The following is a 19,719-nucleotide window of genomic DNA, read 5'->3' on the forward strand; positions in this document are numbered from 1 at the left end:
TTGGTGCCTTTCCTGGCTCTCGCTCTGTAGATCAGGCTGGCCTTGAACTCACAGAGATCGCCTGGCTCTGCCTCCGAGTGCTGGGATTAAAGGCCTGTGCCACGACCGCCCGGCCAAATTAGATATTCTTAATACTAAACTGTTTGGAAAAAAATAAAGAGCCATGCATAATGGAGCACATCTTTGAGCCCATCACTCAGGCAGAGAGAGGCAGGCAATCTTTGAGCCAGCCTGTTCTACATAGTGAGTTCCAGGACAGCCAGGCCTACATAGTGAGACCCTGACTCTAAATAAATAAATATCCTGTTTATTTGAATGAAGTGTGGTAATATTCTGATAATGTATTACATCTTTTGGGAACCACCTTTAGAATGGGTGTGCTGACTGCTTTTCTGAATGGACGACTATTAGCCCCTGGATTTAGTTTTTCATTGAAGAGGCCTTGAGGGAATAAGTGGGCTATTTCAGCAGGTTAACTGCATGCATTGGCCTGGAGTGATGACTGGTGCTGTATTATGTATGAAAGGTTGTAGAGTTAGTACTAGTGTAGCGTGAGTATTGTCTAACAAAGAAGGACTATATGCCTTAGTTATTTTTTTCTCGTTGTTGTGATACATTTTCTAATAGAAGCAATATAAAGAAGCAAAGTTGATTTGGTGGAGATAGTCTATTATGGCAGAAAGCCATCCATCATGGTGGGCAAGCATGGCGTCCTGTTGCTCCATAGACTAGGAATGTTCAAAGGAACAGGAAGCAGAGACCAGATAGGAGTCTAAAGGTGGGCATAAAACCTCTACACCCACCCCCCAGTGACCCATTTCCTCCAGAGAAGTGGTGCCTCCTAAACATTTCCAGCATATCCCTCAATAGTATACCATCTGAAATCAAGGGTTCAGACACGTGAGCCTGGGGCCATGTCGTATTCCAGCCATAACACCATATGTAACTGAGACTAGAGAACAGTGGAAAAATAGATCAAATTTAGTAGTATTATCTCAGAGGTAAGCTTGGTGATGGGAGGAATCAACTTTACTTGTGTGGCCATGTTATTTTAGTATAATGTAGTTCTTGCAATTTAATAAAAGCTTTTGAAGTTAGAAAAAAAGCATAATTTATGATAGAAATTATACTAGGGCTTATTGTGCTAACCAGCATGAGAGACCTCATCTTGACTGGGTGTGGATCGAGTAGGTGTGTTCACTTGTAGAAGTCCATCTGGTTATATGCTTACAATTTGTACAGTTTTGTGACTTTCAATTAAAAGTTTAAAAAATTATAGCACAGCAATATAATGGAACACTATATGTTTTAAAATATTTTCTTAAATTATGTAATATTTAAAGCAAGGGAAGAAATGAGAATTCCTACTATTACATAATGTAAAAAAAAATACACTGTACGTAAATGTAAAACATTACAGTGTCAACAGATACTAGGAAAACTGGAATACAAACCTTACTATAGCAGTATTTGTTATGTCTGGATGAGAGTTGTGGGTTGTGGGTTTGTTGTAGTTGTTTGGTGTTTTTGTTGTTGCTGTTCCTTTGGAAGAACAATTGATTTTGTTTGCCCTGTTTAGGAAGCTAATGGAAGATGTTGAGTAATGTCATGTTACAGATAAGAAGCACAAAACAATGAAGGAGAGAAGCGGAAAACATTTTTTAAAAATGAAGGAAAGGACAAGGTCAGTTAGAGGATTGTAGTACTCTCGGGGAAAAATTAACCTGCTAGGAAGTGGCTTTACTTAACTAAAGTTGTTAAACCATTAATCTAGTAGTAGAGTCGATTAGAATCCTCTCCTTCACCAAGCCTTTCATAGGTTTGCTTATTAAAAATAATTCAGTTAATGCTTCAGTTTTATTGGTTTTGTTCAAGAATTTAATTTTAATGAAACTGTGCCATTGGTACAGTAGCCTCAGTTTGCTGTAGCAGATGGAGCTCAGGCTTTAATTCCCGGTCTCCACCGATTAACCTTTGCAGTGATGTGCTCAGCTTTAGTGAGGGCAAATAATACACCTCACTAGGTTTTAGAATCAAGTGGAGGGGTGACCGGTGAGACTACTTTACCAGAATTAAACACTGCCCATTGTAATCTACATGATTTTTCTTGGTTTTCCTTCTTCCCACAGCCCTTTGTGGAAGGCAGTTATTTTGTGATGGAATTTATTTCACTTACTGAGTTCCTAAGTTGAGGTTTATGAAAAGATGCATGTTTTCCATTGACGTTCTTCAAAGGTTGCATTTAATATTTTTGAGGTGTGGTTATGATTGCAAAGCGCCCTTAATATTTTATTTGAACGACTAATATAGCTTTTTATATTAAGTTGAAGTGCAAGTGCTTTTCTTTTCACTATTGAGCTGTCAGGGGAGTTACCGGCGTCCCCCCCAGTCCAGTCGCTGTCGTTATTCCACCACGCTTATTTAAAATAATGAGCCGAATCCGATTTCTACAGGGGCTGCTTTCGCAAGGCTTGCTTTTGAGCAGCCTTCAGTGCACCTAGCCTGGCTGAATGAGTTGGGCTGGACTGAGAGCGCTCCGTGGCACTAGGACCCAGGGGGCTCCCGTGAGCGGATCTTGGGGCCAGATTGCAAATTCGCGGTGACTCAGTCTGGTCGGCTCCTGGCGCTCGAGGCGGCCGCGGCGGCACAGGCACAGCGGACGTTGGCGCGGAGCTGCGGAGCGGTCCGGCCGGCCTTCGGGTCCGAGCCTCGGTTGGGGCCGGGGCTGGGCGGCGGCGGCGGCGGGCGGGTGCGCGGACGCGCGGCGGGCCTGTGCGCGGGACTAACATCTGCTCGTCTCTTCCTGTGTCTGGCTTTATTTGCAGCAAACCAAGATGGAGTATGAGTGGAAACCCGACGAGCAAGGGCTTCAGCAGATCCTGCAGCTGCTCAAGGAGTCCCAGTCTCCAGACACCACCATCCAGAGGACCGTGCAACAAGTATCCTTGCCGTGCGGGGCCTCGCGCCGCCGCCCGCCCCTCCCGCCCGCCCGCGGCCCCCGCCCGGCCTCGCGCACGCGGCCGCAGCCCGCCAGGCCCTCCGCCGCCGCCGCCGCCGCGTGGGGCTCGGCCGCCGCTTCCGGGCCGCCGCCGGGAAGGCCACACGTGCCGGGCCGCCACGTCCCCGCCGCCGAGCGGGAGCGGCCGGGCCCACACAATGCCCGGCGGGGCGGGGGCGCCGGGCCTGCGCGGGGCTGAGCGGCGCGGCGCGGCGCGGCGCGGCCGGGGGTGGAGCTGGCGCGGGGTTTGAACTGTCGGGAGGGCCCGGGGCTTTCTCCAGCCGCGCCTGAAAGCCTGGCGGCTCGGGAGTGCTCCCGTTAACACCTGTTGCAGGCTCCCTGGCGCTCCAGTGAGGTTTGCGGGGTAAAGCTTTGGCTCAGGGCTGGACTACTGTTACCCCAGGGGTTACTGTGTACTGAGTGCCGGGGTAGCGGTCCTATTGCCACAGTTGGAGAGAAATAGATAGTGCATTTTCAGGATGCACAGGTGTGCACGGGTGGAGAGCTCCTGCAGGCTCCAGAAAGAATGAACTCCAGATCTCAACCAGTTAACCCCTGTTAAGCCCAAGCAAGTTAATTCTTTAAGAACTTAAGTCTCCAATGTTCGCAGCAAATTCTCTTGTTACTGTTTTCAGTAAGCAGCAAAATCACCTAATAGGGAATTTAGTAAATAAGCTCCTGGTGTTTGAGCTTATTTCACTTTAAAACACCATAGAGATGAAGATACTAGAGGATTTCAAAGAAGTACTGCGTTGCTGTAACCTCAGCCTTCCAGTAGATGACTGCATATGACACTGCCCGATTAAAAAATGGATGGAATAGTGACTTAGATCTACTTGGATTGTTTAAAAAGACATCTTGTTTGAATACCTTTGAGACTAGGGAAAATAGTAGTTTGGAGTATAGTGGAGCTTTTATCTGAACCACGCTGTAGATTAAGTCTTAATTTGTGTTATCATTAGAAGTTGAAAAATGTCGGTATTGTTATACAAAATAATTGGTTTCTAAAATTAACCAAGTCCAGAATTGCATTGTAATTTCTTTAGCACTAAGTATTTTAATTTCTTGTTTTAAATACCTATTATATACCAAGTATGGTGCTTGGACCAGTCCAGTAATCTGTACAGTTTATGCTGTATATTCAGAGCATATTATGTTCTCTGAGTAAGAACAAATTAATCAAGCATGGTCCTGCCACCTCTAACCCCAGCACTTGGGAGACTGAAGGGATTTTAGAGTGCTAGTGGTGGCCTGTTCTTTCTGTCTGCTTAGCATAGAGATTTATTCTGTATAGGCTTGAGCACTTTCTGAAAGACTGTTATACAGATAAAATGATGTATATATGTGTGTGTGTTAAGTTGTATGGGAATAAGTCTTTTCAGAAAAAATATAGATAAAATTTATTAACATCAGCACAATAAAACAAATAATCCTTGTTTGGACTTTTCTAGCAGAAAGTAGTTAGATTTTGGAGTTTCACTAAGGTATATTTTGCTAGAATTTACATCCTGACCCTAGGCATTTTGAGGCCATTTCTGATGTGTAAAAAGCTTACTTAGTGTACTACTAGTGTATTGAATGATTGAGATTTCTGTGGTGAAAAGGCTTTAATCTCTTGGTGCAGTAGAACACTAGGCAAGCACACACGTCACTGTCACCTGCCAGTTTGTGTCCTCACCGGTCCTCTTGGGATGGAAGAAAATTGATTGGACTGACTTTGTAAAGAATTGGTGTGGAGACATGGGCATAAATTGGTCCTTTTAAAATCCTAACGAACTAATGAGTCAAAAGAAAGAAAAGAAAAGGCCATCTTGCTAATTTCCTCAAAAACTCTTGAGCTCAAAAAGCTTGTTTTTATTTCTTTAGGATGTTTTCTTTTTTTTTGTCTTTTTGTGCTGAAGTACTTACTAGGTTAGGATGTTTTAAAGTTATCAACTCTGTTTTTGAAAATGCATTGATTTATTGGGCTTGCATAAACTTACCTTCACTTATGTCTCATTGAATATACTTGATGCAGTATTTTAGCCGTAAGGAACTCAAAGGTTTTGTTTTTTTTTTAACAAGTACTAGTGTGTTGTAAATACCATCAAGTTTGATTTAATAAGCAAATATTATTCTTAGAAAAAGTGGAAGCCTAAAAATACTGTAGAAAGGATTCTTGATTATTAGATTTAAAAATGCTTAATTTCTTTCTTAGATTGTACAGAGAAGTTTCCTTAACTACTGTTTGTTCTAGAAACTGGAACAACTCAATCAATATCCAGATTTTAACAACTACTTGATTTTTGTTCTTACAAAATTAAAATCTGAAGGTAAGTAGAGCTTGTGTAGCTAATTAACTAAAAGCCTCTTTTATCACTATTAAGATCTACATACTGTGAATCATTAATTTCAAAGGATTTCATTTTGCCATCCGATTGATGGATGTCAGATGTCCTACCTAGAATTATTACCATTCTAATATTTAGATGGGTAATAAGCATGCTCTTTCTGATTGGGTACTGATAAGTACCTTCATTATTTGCAATTGGGAAATGCGTTGCACAGTCTGTCTTGGTGTTTTGCTTCAGTGTTTGTATATGAATATAACAAAGATTGACTTTTAATAGTATGCAGATTGAATGTAGGGTTTAGTAATTACCTGACTATATGTGTATGTTCATTATAGAAAAAAAACCCGAAAAGCCATATAGCCAAAATGAAAACACTTCATCCAATTATTGTCTCTGAACTTTATTCTAACTTATGATTATATACTTTTTTAAAGTTATTAACAAATGGATTCATTAACTATTACAGTTTTCCTTTTAAGGTATTCCTACAGTACTTTAAAACTAACTAGTCTGCTTTTTAAATGACATGGTCTTTGACTGTTCCTAATACATGTCATATGTCCTTCTGGACTTTATTATACAAATTATTTGTTAGCACTGCTTCTTTGTCAGACAATTTACAGGCCGTGGGAAATAAATACGAATAAAACAAATACTGATCATTGCCCTCACTGAGCTCATATTATAGTGAGGCGTGTTCTGTATAACATTGAGTGTTGAATGTCCCTTCCTGGAACACTGCAGACACCTAGGTAAGGTTTTCTGGCCTCTAAGTGAGAGCTGTCCCTTGTTTGGCAGTGGGTGTTTCAGAAGCCATAGTCAAAACAGTGCTTGGGGTGTAAAGTAAGCTGTTGAACTCTGACACTAAGGCAGTTAGTTAGTCTGTCTTCTTTCAGCTGGAAATGCCTGCTGGACACCCAGATCCTATAAGATCTCAGCTCCAGTTTCTCGCCCGTTACGGAAGTAAAGATTTGATAATTCACTCACACTCTAATGATTCTTTTGATTTGTTCTCAGATTTCCTAGTTACTTTTGTGGCTTTTGTGATTGAGGGACATAGTAAAAAAGTTAAAAGTAAATCTAGGTTTTAAACTAGAAATTGCTTTAGTTAATTTTTAAAATCAGTGATTACTATTCTGCTTTGGTAAATACTTGGGAATATACTTTTTTTCTTAGTATAGAAAAATCAGTTTGTGATCAGTAACCACTTGGCTACAGGTGTAGAGGTATAGTTCATTTGTAGAGCAGCAACCCCCACCCCACCCCTCCCACCCCCTCAGTGCGGGCGTTTCTCTGTGTAGCCCTGGCTGTTCTGGACCTCTCTGTAGACCAGGCTGGCCTCGAACTCAGAGATTCCTCTGCCTCTGCCTCTGCCTCCTAAGTACTGGGATTAAAGATGTGCTTCATCACGCCTGACTAAAACACACTTTTTTAAAGAGCTAAAATATTTATAAATGAGATTCTGATCTGTAATAATTTTAAGAATTTAACCTGTTTGTGCTCTATCCTCTATCCTTTCTTACCCTAATTACAAATGAGTTGTTGTAGTGTTACATTTTTTTATTCGTTAAGAATTTCTTGGCATGCAAGGATACTTTTAAGAAAATACATAATTCAAATAACGAGAAGAAATTAAATTTTAGAGACAGCTAAACACCCCCCCCACACACACACAGACCTATTAAATTATAAACCCACAAGATATTCACATTTTCTTTTTGATCTAAAGTTTATTTTGGCTATTTCTTAGGCACTGTCTTCAAAGGATATAGTGGGAGTTTTGTATTTGTGTAAAGAACACTTTTTTATTTCTTCTTATGCCACTGATAAATTTATCTCCCTTCAGCCCAGAAGAATGCTATACCTACGTTTTCTAAGAAAGCCAGCTAGCCTCTACTGGCTTGGCCATCCACTTTAGAGAAGAAACATGACTTTGTCTTTCAATGAAAATGCTTACTCTTTAAAAGATTTATTTTTATGTATAGAGTGCTTTGCCTGCATGTTTGTAGGTATACCACGTGCATGCGGTGCTTCTGGAGATCAGAATCCCCTGAAACTAGAGTTACAGATGGTTGTGAGCCCCCATGTGGGTGCTGGGAAATGAGCCCAGGTCCTCTTAAGGAGCAGCAAGCGCTCTTAACTGCCATCTCTCCAGCTCCATTATTTAGTAATTTTGTTGTTGAATCATTAAATACAATTTTTGTTTGTTGGGCTTTTTTAAAAAAATTATTTATTGTAGAGGCAGGGTCTCACTCTGTAGCCCTGGCTGGTCTGGAACTCACTGTGTAGATCAGGCTGGCCTCGAACTCAGAAGAGGTGCCTCTGCCTCCATGGTGTTGGGGTTACAGGCATCTGTTAGCTGACCTGAGTAAGATGTTTAGGTTCAGAAGAGGCCTTGGAGATGAGCTGGTCTATTTCTTTACAGATGAGCAAATCAAGGCCTGATGGTGTAAAGTCCTATTTTAAAGGGTTGGAAGCAATTCATTGGTAGCTTTTTAAATGGAATTTGGACCCAGGAAGTATACTTTAAATGGTTTTGCCTTGTGGTTTATTAAAACTCTCCATCTTGTCATAGTTAATGTAAAAAACAATATATTTCCTATGAGTAAATAGATACTGCTTAAAATAATTATAACTAAATTATTCAGCTGTGGTATTTTCCTTGGGAAAGTTAGATATCTGTTCATTTATTTCATATTACCTTTTCTTTTTGAAACTGGATCTAACTCTAGACAGAGATGATCTTCAATGAAGTTTTAAACTTAGGATTTAATGTTTAAGTCACTCACTGAAGCGCATGCTAATTGGAAATTGAAAGGTGTTTTTCGGTGTTGCCAGAGTGCTCTTAGTTCATGCAGCTGTGGTGACATGAATAGTGTGTGTGTGCCGAGGAACTGTGCTTTTATTCCTGAAGATTTTCCTAGATTTTCAGGATTTGGGTGTGCACCCTAACCGGAACAGCGAGTGACGGGAGTCAAACAGTTGTGCCTCAGTAGCATTTTAATACATCGGCTTTACCCTTTTTTCTTATTTGTGTGTGTTTCTGGCTGGCTGGGTCAGTGTATGCTGTGTATGTGTGGGTGCCCTCGATAGGTCCCCTGGATATGGAGTTACAAGTGCTTGTGAGCCGCCCTATGTGGCGAGTGCTCCTAAGCACTATCCAGCTGCAGCCCCTTGGGCTCCTGCAGCCTGGATGGGGGAGGGTGGTGGGGAGAAAGGTGCAGAGTGCTGAGAGCTAGGTGCTTTGGGGGTCACTTGGCTTTCCATTTAGTTGTCCTGAGTGACTTTGTTTTGAGACAGGCTCTCTATTTAGCCCAGCTCTACTATCTAGACCAAGCTGACCCTATCCACCTACCTGTGCCTCCTGAGTGCTGGATCACAGGTATGTTCCACCACATCTGACTGATAGTTTCAGGTTTTTATTTTTTGTTTTTTAGGTTTTTTGTTTGTTTGTTTTTTTTCTCCAGCCCTGGCTGTCCTGGAACTCGCTTTGTAGACCAGGTTGGAAACTTTGAGATCCTGCTTCTGTTTCCAAGTGCTGGGATTAAAGGCGTGTACCACCACTGCCAGGCTCAAATAATTTAAAAGTCTGGAATAATAATTAGATAAAACAAAACCTGCCGGGGTGGTGGTGGCGCACACATGCCTTTAAGCACTTGGGAGGCAGAGCCAGGCAAATCTCTGTGAGTTGGAGGCCAGCCTGGTCTACAGAGCGAGATCCAGGATAGGCACCAAAACTACACAGAGAAACCCTGTCTCGGAAAAAAAAAAACAACAACAAAAACAAAACAAAACAAAACCATTGATTTGAAATAAAGGCATGTTTTATCACACTTTGCCCCGGTTAAGTCTTTTTTGACTCAGGTTCTAATTTTTTAACTGTGTGTTGGGTTATTACCTACCTTGAAAGGGTGTAAGAATTGAATACAGTAATGCTTGTGTTAGTGTGGGTGCGTTGTAAGCTTTTAGAAGAGGTTAGGTAGTCTGGTGTCATCTGTTAGCACTAGCAGTGAATGAAGAGAGGTATGAGCCTCAGCGGCTGAGCTGTCTCTCCTACTCTACCCTGAACGTTTTTGAAAGTCAGTTTATTTTAAATGGTTTGGAAGATTTTTGCTTCACTGTTCCCCCCATAGACAGGTAAAAAGCATAGCAGTCGTGTTGTGTGAAAGTGACCCTATATATCTTAGGTAATGCTCCCTCTCCCTCCCCCACAACGTGGGAGAGTTTCTGTGATTCTCAGGAGCAGTTTTCTTTCAAGGAGACTTTTAACGTTATCTGGAACATATTTCAGACTGCCATGGCTGAATAGTGACATCTGTGACATTGCCGTAATGCCACTAAGCATCTTAAAATGGCCTGAACAGTGCCCTACTCCAAAGAATTACTCTGAAAATGTCAGTCGTGCCGAAGTTGAGAAACCCTGAACCATAAATTATAGAGCTGATTTTTGACAATTTGTGATTTTTAAAACAAACTATAACGAAAAAGAAATTGGAATGTTGGAATCAATCCTTGAATATAAATGCTTTTAAAGTGATTGCTATTGGTACATTTTGCAATAAGGATTCCTTTAGAACTCAGTACTGTCGTTGCTCCTTACAGATGAGCCCACAAGATCACTGAGCGGTCTGATCTTGAAGAACAATGTGAAAGCTCATTTCCAGAACTTCCCAAACGGTGTAACGGACTTTATCAAAAGTGAATGTCTAAATAATATTGGTGACTCCTCTCCTCTGATCAGAGCCACTGTTGGTAAGTTCTGTTACAGAAAGTTTGTATCCGCTGTGTGACTGGCTTACTTTTAGTATGGGATGTTCTTTTTGCAGGAATTTTTGTTTATCCGTTTTAATGGTGAATCTGTCAGGTTCACCATTGCAGTCAAAGCTCTGCAGCCCCGGGAAGCCAAGGCCGGTGGTGTTGGTGAATCAGTTGGTTAGAGTGGGGTATCAGGGACTGCTGCCTTTTCTGGGAGGTTATGTACACTGACATTCCTTGTCTGCAGTGCCTTGGGTCATTTTTAGTGTAACTTTTGCAGGGACAGAAAGTCTTGTTTCATAGCAACAATCTTAAGTATAGGATTCTAAAGTTTTACTATTGAACTCTAGTACTGACCTTCTTTGTGTCTGCTCCAACAGCAGGGTTTGGTTTCTTTGCTTTTTAAGTCTTTTCAGTGTTCAGCTTGGTTTCAGGGATTGAAAAGCCTTCTATGTAGTAGTAAATTAGTAGTAAATTAAAGTAATTCTAATAGTTGGCATGAGTCACTTTGGGAGCACACCACTGACCGTTTGGTCCGTACACAGAAATGGCAGCTGCATGTACTTCATAGAAACCTCCACTGTCGCCTGCCATGGGTTAAAAAGCTGTCTTTGACCAGGACCTGGAATGCTGTTGATTGAGCAAGTTGTTTAAATGAACGTCTGTGAAATAGACTCATTTAGTGTTTCTTGTTCGTGGAGGGGATCCTTAGTTTTATACAGTTGGTCTTTTAAGTTTGGGAAGTACTGTTTGTGTTTGTGAGGCTCTTAACTCTCATCAGGCATTTTCATGTTAGAAAGTACCATTATTCTGACTTCCAATTTAAGGAGTGTGGTACATTTGTAATGTGGGGTACAGACTAAGGCTCCGTAGGTCATTCTCATGCACCCGTGTATTCTTAAGGCATCACCAGCTCTTGGCAGTGGTTAAAAAGAGTGGAGCGTGCAGTGATTTCTTTGTAAAACCACGGAAGGAAATCCACATACATGTGGTAAAATGGGATTTTGGAAGAAAAAGCAGGTTAGTTGGAAGGAAAGGGTGAGATCCGGAAATTCAGTGTGAGATTTTTGGTTCCCTAAGCTGTCGTATCATAACCCTGCCTTTAGTGTGTAGTCCAGACTATAGAATTTGGTATACTAACCTTGGAAGTTTGGAAGTACTGGGGCAGAAGAGTTGCCTTTCCGTGAGTGAAGACTGGATTTCCTTTGCCAACAGCTTTTGACAGTGTTTGGGACCAGGGTTTATTTTACGATTGATCCCCTGAGGTTCTAGGAATTGAACCCATGTGGCCTTTGATGCAATAGCCACACACTGCCCCGAGCCTTGTAAGCTTAGAATTAATTAAATATTATCTTTTGTTTTCTTATTTCAAAATAGAAATACTGTTGATGTCTGTTAATCTGTATTTCTTGATATCATTTCATAAAGTATGTCTGTCTGGTTCTTGGGTTTTAGGTCTAGTTTTTATTATGTACTTTGGTATTCGGATTGTGAGAGGCCATTGAAGTTTTTTGGTGCAACCAACAGTTTTTAATCTAACTTCAGGTGTAACTGCAGTATGTTTCCAAGTGATGTCTAGAATATGATAAGTAACGATTAGTTCAAAGGTGGGTGTAGGTAGAATAACTAGGGCAATGATTGGCATGTGTTAAAGACTGGCAGAAATGGTAATGAGTGCGTTTAATTTAGTTCATTGCATTTCTTTGCTTTTACAGATTAAATATTCTTGGGGTTTCGGAATATTTATATAACGTTTTGCCAGTTGGGCGACCCTTACCAGAATTCACATTGCTATGAGATCTGAGTGTTCTGAGGTAGTCTCACTCTGCCTCTGGCTGGCATGGGACTAACTCACTAGATCTCCTTGTTTTTGCCCCCTGAGTGCTGAGATTGAAGGCATGAGCCACACCTGGCTAATAATTTTCAATAATTTAAAAATCTGAAGCATTAACTACATAAAGCTATCAACTTGAAGTAGGCAGATTGGCCAGTTAAATTATCTGCTTTGTGTTATTAATTAAAAATAAAAGACCAGTGGCTCTAAAATACAACAAAACAAAAGCTAAAAAAAAAATGCAGAGATTTACAGCTGCTCGTGGTGCTGAGGCTGAGGATGAGAGATGGTTAAGTGCTCAGCCCAAATAAGACAGCTCTAGCACCCTCTCTCAGAGTTCAGGAAACATCACAGAAGAAGCAGGTAGGAAGAATGTAAGCACTGGAAGCTAGTGAGAAGGTCTTTGAAATGCCATTTTCCGGGCACAGATGGACATCGAATTCACCTGTCCTGGGACTGCACTAGACTGGCCCTGTTAACAGTTCGTCTTGGGTGGAGGAGGGAGAGGTTCATGAGGTCCTACTACCTGCTGGCTTCTGAAGAACTCTGGGAGAGGCGTAGTCATTGTCCTCGTTGGTGTGCACGCTGGTGAATCCACCAAGCTCCAGTGCATCATTTCAAAGGATGGATTGCAAAACAAAGACCTGAATGTGGAGAAGGAATTGTAGGAAGAAAAGAGGGTGTTGAGGAGAATGAGCAATAAGAGGGTGAGGGTGCCGGTAACTAGGGTGTATGAATTGTAAAGAACAACTTTAATAAAAAGAAAAAACCTTCCTCCATTCTCCTCCTGTTTTGTTGGAGAATAAAGGTAGCAGAAGAGTAGGAGGGACTTGAAGAGAGAAGTTACTGGGCGGAACACAATATTACAGTCACTTAATTGTCAACCGTCACATGAAGCATTGCCTAGAATTGGGATTTCCTTTTTTGTTTGTTTGTTTTCTCAAGTTTTTTGCTTCAGGAAAATAAATATGAGCATGTTGTAAAACATCGGTTTCCAAGAAATCTGGGGAAAAAATTTTATTATTTCTTAAATTAGTTAGTCTTAGTTCACATGAGAAAAGATTTAAAGTACTTTTGGGAACATGTTTTGTAAGTAAAATAGTTTATCTGAAAGGCATTTCTAAGAATTGAAGACCAGATCTTCACTCATCACCTTGACAGAGAATTGTTGAGGTATGTGTAATGGCATACTACATTATTAGTGTATAGGATTTTTGTCTAGACAAGCAGTTTATAGCCTCAACTCTTGACATTTTAGGTTAGGTAGTTTGTTGTGGTAGAGCTCCTCTGTGGACTGGAAGATGGGAGTCAGCATCTCCAGCTTCCCTTAGGATGCTGGAGCTGCAAAACTCGCTGCTGTGCCCATCCAGTCTTGCCACGTTGCCAAATGACGGAGCCTCCCGAGGGCAAGGATCGTTTGCTAATTTTAGATTTCTTGTCACCCAATACAGTATTATACCATATTAAGAACTTAGTAAACATTTTAATTAAAGATTTCTGATTATAAAAGTAAACTTGCAACTTTAGGCTTACATTTTTTTAAATTGATTTTGAGATGGGACTTGCCTTTATTCACTCTCCTGAGCTGTAGTTGCAGGCATGTGCCCACTGCACCGAGTTGTCATTTCTTCTTCCTCTTCCTGTTTCTCTAAAGTATTTGTGAATCTTGTCAAGAAAATTTTTTCGGAAGGTATTTCATTTTAATGATTGTGTGCTGTCTTTCTAGGTATTTTAATTACAACCATAGCCTCCAAGGGAGAACTGCAGAATTGGCCTGATCTCTTACCGAAACTCTGCAGCCTGCTGGATTCTGAGGATTACAACACCTGCGAGGTAACCCTGCTTGCTTCTTCAGTCTGTCTTTTCATACCATGTGTGAGCCTTCAGGAAACACTTCTGAAATAGACAGCGTCAAAACTCAGAAGCCTGAAGTTAGCTTTGTATTTTGTATTTGTTGCCTTTTGGGGGTTTGTTTTGTTTTGTTTTGTTTTGTTTATCGAGACAGGGTTTCTCTGTGTAGCTTTGTGCCTTTCCTGGATCTTACTCTGTAGACCAGGCTGGCCTCGAACTCACAGAGATCTGCCTGCCTCTGCCTCCTGAGTGCTGGGATTAAAGTCGTGCGACGTCGCCACCCAGCTATTTGTTACCTTTTACTGGTTTTCTGGAAATAATATGACAAAAATCTTCACTATGTTTCCTGTAAGGAAATGCTTTGTCTCTCTGAAGTTATTCTTATATGTTACATGCATGTGATTAGCAGCTGTTTTCACATTTAATCAGTTTTTTAAATTTAAATTTTATTTTTTCATTTTATGGGTGGGAGTGTTTTGCCTGCATGTATGAATGTGTACTGCATGTGTGCCTGGTGCTCTCAAGGTCAGAAGTCATCAGATTCCCCCAAAACAGTGGTTATTAGTGGTTTTGAATTACTGTGTGGGTGCCGAGAAACAAGCCTGGGTCCTCTGCAAGAGTGACAAACATTTTTACCTTACTGGAAACCTTCTCTCCTGCCCCTCGTTGATGTCTGACATATTTAAAGGTAAACCGAAGTTTACCAAAATACCAGACTGTAAATTGTTCTTAGTTTCTCTAAATGACATACAATAAAAGGCACAGACATTTTTATAGTTTGGTTGTGAGCCTAGCCTTTAACAGCTGAGCCTTCCCTCCAGCCTGGCACGAGCGTGTTTTAATTGTATGTTAATTCTAATCTCTTGATTTTATGTTTTAGTTCCTTAGGTTTTGCATTGTGTGTGTGTGTGTTGTTGTTGTTTTAATTATTTATATGTTGCCACTGGTAAAATCTGTAAAACTTATGTTTGGGGTAGTGAAGAATATGTTTGGATTTGTGTTTTGAGACAGTCTCATTGTGACCTTGAACTCTTCTGGTCCTCCTACCCCACCCCCCCCCCCAAGGCTGGGTGGGATTGCAGACATGAGCCACTGTGCCCAGGTGCAATTCCTTTCTTGCAGTCTCTCAGTGTTAATGAGCACTGTAATATGTGATTTGCTAGCAAGCAGAATTTACTTATGTATTTAAGACAGAGTCTTACAATATAGCTCTGGGTGGCCTAGAACTCCTAGAGATCCATCTACCTTTGCTTCTGAGTGATAGGATGAAAGCTGTGTACTGCCACGTGGGCAGAAACCCATTTTAGATGCTTCAACTCGACAGCACGCGTCTTGGAGGTATAAATGAACAAGATGGCGTCAGGTGGTTTTGTGACTAGCCTGGCCTGTCTCAGATGGGAGCGACCCTGGAGAGAAGAAAGGGGAACTTGAGAGAGTAGTCTCTTAAGTCACTCTTAATATACGTCTCAGGGTGGAGAGATGACTCAGAGATTAAGAGTACTGGCTGATCTTCCAAAGGTCCTGAGTTCAATTCGCAGCAACAACATGGTGGCTCACAACCATCTGTAATGAGATGTGGTGCCCTCTTCTGGCCTGCAGTCACACTGTATACATAATAAATAAATACTTTTTTTTTTTTTTTTTTTTAATGTATGTCTCAGGGTGTGCTGCAACCCTGGGAACACCCTGACAGAGTGTAAACTGTAAAATTGTAAGATGATGTGCTAAAGATGTAGGCTTTCTACATCATCACACAATAATTCCTAAATGTTTGCTCTTAATGGAAATTTGTTGGTTTGTTGTTTTTGTCTTTTTTGCAAATTTTTTATTCTGCCTGACGATGGTAGTGGTGCATGCCTTTTAATCCCAGCACTTGGGAGGCAGAAGCAGGTGGATCTCCCAAGGCCATCCAGGGCTACACAGAGAAATCCACCCCACCTCCAAAACAATATATTATTATTATTATTATTATTATTATTATTATTATTATTATTTTGGTAGCCAGTTAGTTGAAAAATTTATTGATTGCCACAACAGGAAACAAGTGTACATTTCACTTCAGTCATTGGCTTTTAGAAATACAACTTGTTTGTAAAACCTGAATATTCAAATATAGCTATTTTAACATAGCTAAAACCTATAGTAGCTAATACATGTTAAATCTAAGATTGATTTTATTTTGATTTTGATAAAATTTTAAGTTTGAATTTCAAAATTTAATTTTTGAGACATTATAAATTCTAAGAAGAATTTTAGAGCAATTATCTTAAAAGACTCTTAGTGTTATTGCTGTTAAGAGACACCATGACCACGGCAGCTCTTATAAAGGAAACATTTAATTGGGGTGGCTCGCTTACAGTTTCAGAGGTTCAGTCCATTGTCATCATGGTGGGACATGGCAGCATGCAGGCAGACCTGGTGCTGGAGCTGAGAGTGCTACGTCATGCTGGCAACAGGAAGTCGACTGAGACACTGAGTGGTATCCTGAGCATAGGAAACTCAAAGCCTGCCCCCATGGTGACACACTTCCTCTAACAAGGCCATACTCACTCCAACAACGCCACACCTAATAGTGCTACTTCCTATGAGATTATGGGACTAGTTACATTCAAAGTACCACAGAGACTGTACCTTTTGTTAGCACTTTCATAAACCAAGCGTACTGCAGCTGGGAATCAAGTTGTTGGTGATGAAAGCAGGAGTAATTAATTGACCTCCTTAGTATGTTACAGTATGTGCAAGAACTCTGCATTATCCTCTTGATAAGAAAAATGATTCGGGGAAATAGTCAAGTTGAATCTCCTGTCCTGTTACTATGTTATGTTGTCAGGGTCCCAGTATATGGCTTGTATATGATTGTTTTAAAAGTTACTGGTAAGATATATTCAAAATGAATGCACGTTACAGTGGTTAAATATATTTCTATGAGAATTTATTTTAACATTTAATAAGATAATTTTAATATGGACTTAAAATTGATAAGAATATTTCAGTGGGATTAGATATTTTAGATGCTATTTATTACATTCCAACTAACCAAAAATGTTTTCCAGTTTTTACTTACTTAATGCTAAGATTTAAATGTATCATTATGGTGATATTTTGATACTCTGAATTAATTTGTTTTAAAGTTTTATAAAGCATGTGGGCTAAGAACATAAATTTGTCTAAATTAGTTGGTAGTCCACACATCTTTGCTTGTTTTGCTTTGTTCCAGTCTTTCTTTGAGGTGGGGTCTTGTATTGTCTAGCCTGGTCTCAAACCAGTGGTCTTCCTGTCTCCGCCTCTCAAGTGCTAGGATCGCAGAGAAGGTGCTCCCTCACCTTTCCATTTGTGGCTGTTTTCAATGAATTGTAATATTACAAATGTCTTCCACAGGGAGCCTTCGGTGCCCTTCAGAAGATATGTGAAGACTCGGCCGAGATTTTAGACAGTGATGTTTTAGATCGCCCTCTCAACATCATGATCCCCAAATTTTTACAGTTTTTCAAGCACAGTAGTCCCAAAATAAGGTGTGTATATAGCATGTTTGTGTGTAAGCTGATACAAGCCTGATAGACCATTTAAGACCAAATGTAGTTTGGGGAAACTGTTCTTTAAGTTTTCTGCCTTGTCACATCCAGATACCTTCATCTGTAGCTGGATAATTACAGTTCTTGCAGTGCCACGTTGACGTGCCCACGGCCATTGAGGTGAAGGGTTAGCCGATGTTCTTTGAACTTTTCACCAAGATATCCTCCTTCTTGCCTGCTCCCGTTTTCAAGTTCAGTTCTGTCCTCTCCTTTTGCTTCTCATCCTGTGATAGGTAAACCGACTAAATTGTAATGAAATCCTGTTTTCATGGAGTTGATAACTAGTGTTATTTTAAAGGTTTTACATCTAATTAGAGAGTCATTTAAGCACAGCACCAGAGCCTTTTCCTCTACCCTGAAATGGCACAGTAGGCCTCCCTGGAAGCTCCTGGGTTAGACTGGTGCCCTTTCTTCACCTTTGCCATCGCAGTTCCTAAGATGATGCCACCATGTAGAGGTCAAATACTATACAAGATGAATTAGCCTTGAGAAAGCTGATTGCCATCAGTTCCCCAGCAAATTAGAATTACAGTGTGTTAATGGAAGTATGTGACGTCTCCTGTATTTCCCTGAACTGTTGAACTTTCTTTGTGGGTGGTTGGTTGATTTCCCTAACTTGTTACTTTGGAAGATACTGCTGTTTCTGCTGTCAGTTCCTTCAGATTGTTGTTGTTAATGCTTCTTGTATTTCTATAGAATGAACAGATGTGTTGGCATATAAGTAGGAATCATTGCGTAGAAATAATTGATCACTCAAGGGTAAATGGACATCAGTGCCGACTGTAGCTGTTAGTTGGGCCTCAGTATTCCACCCCACAGACTTGTTTCAACTGTGTGACCAGACATGAATTTACTGATTAAATTCTCTGTTTACAAGTACAGCTCAGTTTCACTTCAGGCACTTTTTCATCTCGCACTGTATTGGTTTGTGTTGTGCTTGGTGGAAACTTTTCAGTAGCTATTTGTGGGGTAGTGTCATATGAAGTGCCCCTTTAGAAATAAGATGTCACCCTCCATGCCTGTTTACTAGGTAGGGTTTATCCTCTACGGACTCTTTCCTGTTAACACTGTCGCCAGGTGATCAGAGTGCTTATTTATATACCTCACGTCTAGAAATCTGTTTATATTTGCTCTGCACAGCCTTGACTGACCTGGAGCTCCTTGTTCAGACCAGGCTGGCTAGAACTCAAAGAGATCTACCTGCCTCTGCCTCCTGAGTGGGATTAAAGGTGTGCGCCACCACACCTGGCCAGTTTAATTAACAATCTTAATTAAAAATTTTATTAATGTTTTATTTATGTTTATATATGTACATATAGACTTGTGCTTACTCTTGACTGCATCTGGTTCCCTTTCTACCGTGTGGGTCCTGAGGGTCAAACTCAGATTGTCAGACTTGGCAGCAAGCACCACTGACTCACCTGTCCCAGAAAAGAAGGGAAAGCCGTAGAAGTATTTCTTCTCTTAGCTTTGTCCATGGTCATTTGATTAAAATTTTAGGTAGAATTCAGCAGCAGAGAAATGTTCCTTTGGTGACTCTTTATTATTAGCCACTTCAAATTGTTTTCGAACTGTTTGCTTTCTTATGTATTTTTTGGGTAAATGAACTTGTCAATTATGTATTTTAGTTGTTTCAGAAATCATCTTTATAAATATTTGTGTTATCTTTATGTAACGTACTTACGACATCTTACATAGTTTTAACTAGTTCTGTACTCTTTTGTTGTTTGTTTGTTTGGTTTGGTTTTTCGAGACAGGGTTTCTCTGTGTAGTTTTGTGCCTTTCCTGGAACTCACTCTGTAGCCCAGGCTGGCCTCAAACTCACAGAGATCCGCCTGCCTCTGCCTCCTGAGTGCTGGGATTAAAGGCTTGTGTCACCACCACCACTATTTCTGTACTCTTAAAAGTGCCCCACCAGTTGGGCAGTGGTGCTGTACACCTTTAATCCCAGCATTTGGAAGGCAGAGACAGGCAGATCTCTGAGTTTGAGGCCAGCCTGCGTAGGCAGACTTCTCTTTGCTGCCTGCCAGTTCCCAAAGAACAGACATGGACATTTAATATTAATTATAAATTCTTGGCTGATAGCTCAGACTTACTACTAACTAGCTATTACAACCTAAATTAACCCATTTCTATTCATCTACATTCTGCCACAAGGTGTTACTTCTCTTGCATCGCCTGTTTCCTCGATGTGTCTCACCGGCTACTCTTCTGACTCTGCCCTTCTTCTTCCCAGTGTCCTTAGTCTATTCTTCCACCTAGCCTTATCCTGGCCAGCTGTTGCCAGTCAGCTTCTTTATAAACCAGTCACAGTGACATCTATTCTCACAGTGTAAAGGAGTATTCCCCAAGCCTGCTCTACAGAGTGAGTTCCAG

General features: G+C 40.8%; 1 protein-coding gene across 5 annotated transcripts in view; it reads left to right on the top strand.

The window, feature by feature from the left end:
* The window catches only part of Tnpo1 (transportin 1), an 88,615-nt gene that overhangs the window by 29,859 nt on the left and 39,037 nt on the right, over positions 1-19,719 (top strand). For 4 of the 5 annotated variants that reach the window (XR_008219565.1, XM_052743458.1, XM_052743457.1 and 1 more), the window contains exons 2-6: positions 2,826-2,939; positions 5,235-5,310; positions 9,934-10,083; positions 13,647-13,753; positions 17,150-17,283. Coding sequence is in view for 4 of the 5 variants with exons in the window: in XM_052743458.1 (XP_052599418.1) it covers positions 2,826-2,939; positions 5,235-5,310; positions 9,934-10,083; positions 13,647-13,753; positions 17,150-17,283 (581 nt within the window). In the remaining variant the exon portion in view is untranslated. Of the gene's footprint in view, positions 1-2,573; positions 2,701-2,825; positions 2,940-5,234; positions 5,311-9,933; positions 10,084-13,646; positions 13,754-17,149; positions 17,284-19,719 lie in introns of those variants that run through there. The other variant, XM_052743459.1, reaches the window with a different exon arrangement.

This window comes from Peromyscus californicus, unplaced genomic scaffold (assembly GCF_007827085.1).
Source record: "Peromyscus californicus insignis strain IS unplaced genomic scaffold, ASM782708v3 Scaffold_18__1_contigs__length_77618521, whole genome shotgun sequence".
Taxonomy (NCBI): Eukaryota; Metazoa; Chordata; class Mammalia; order Rodentia; family Cricetidae; genus Peromyscus; species Peromyscus californicus.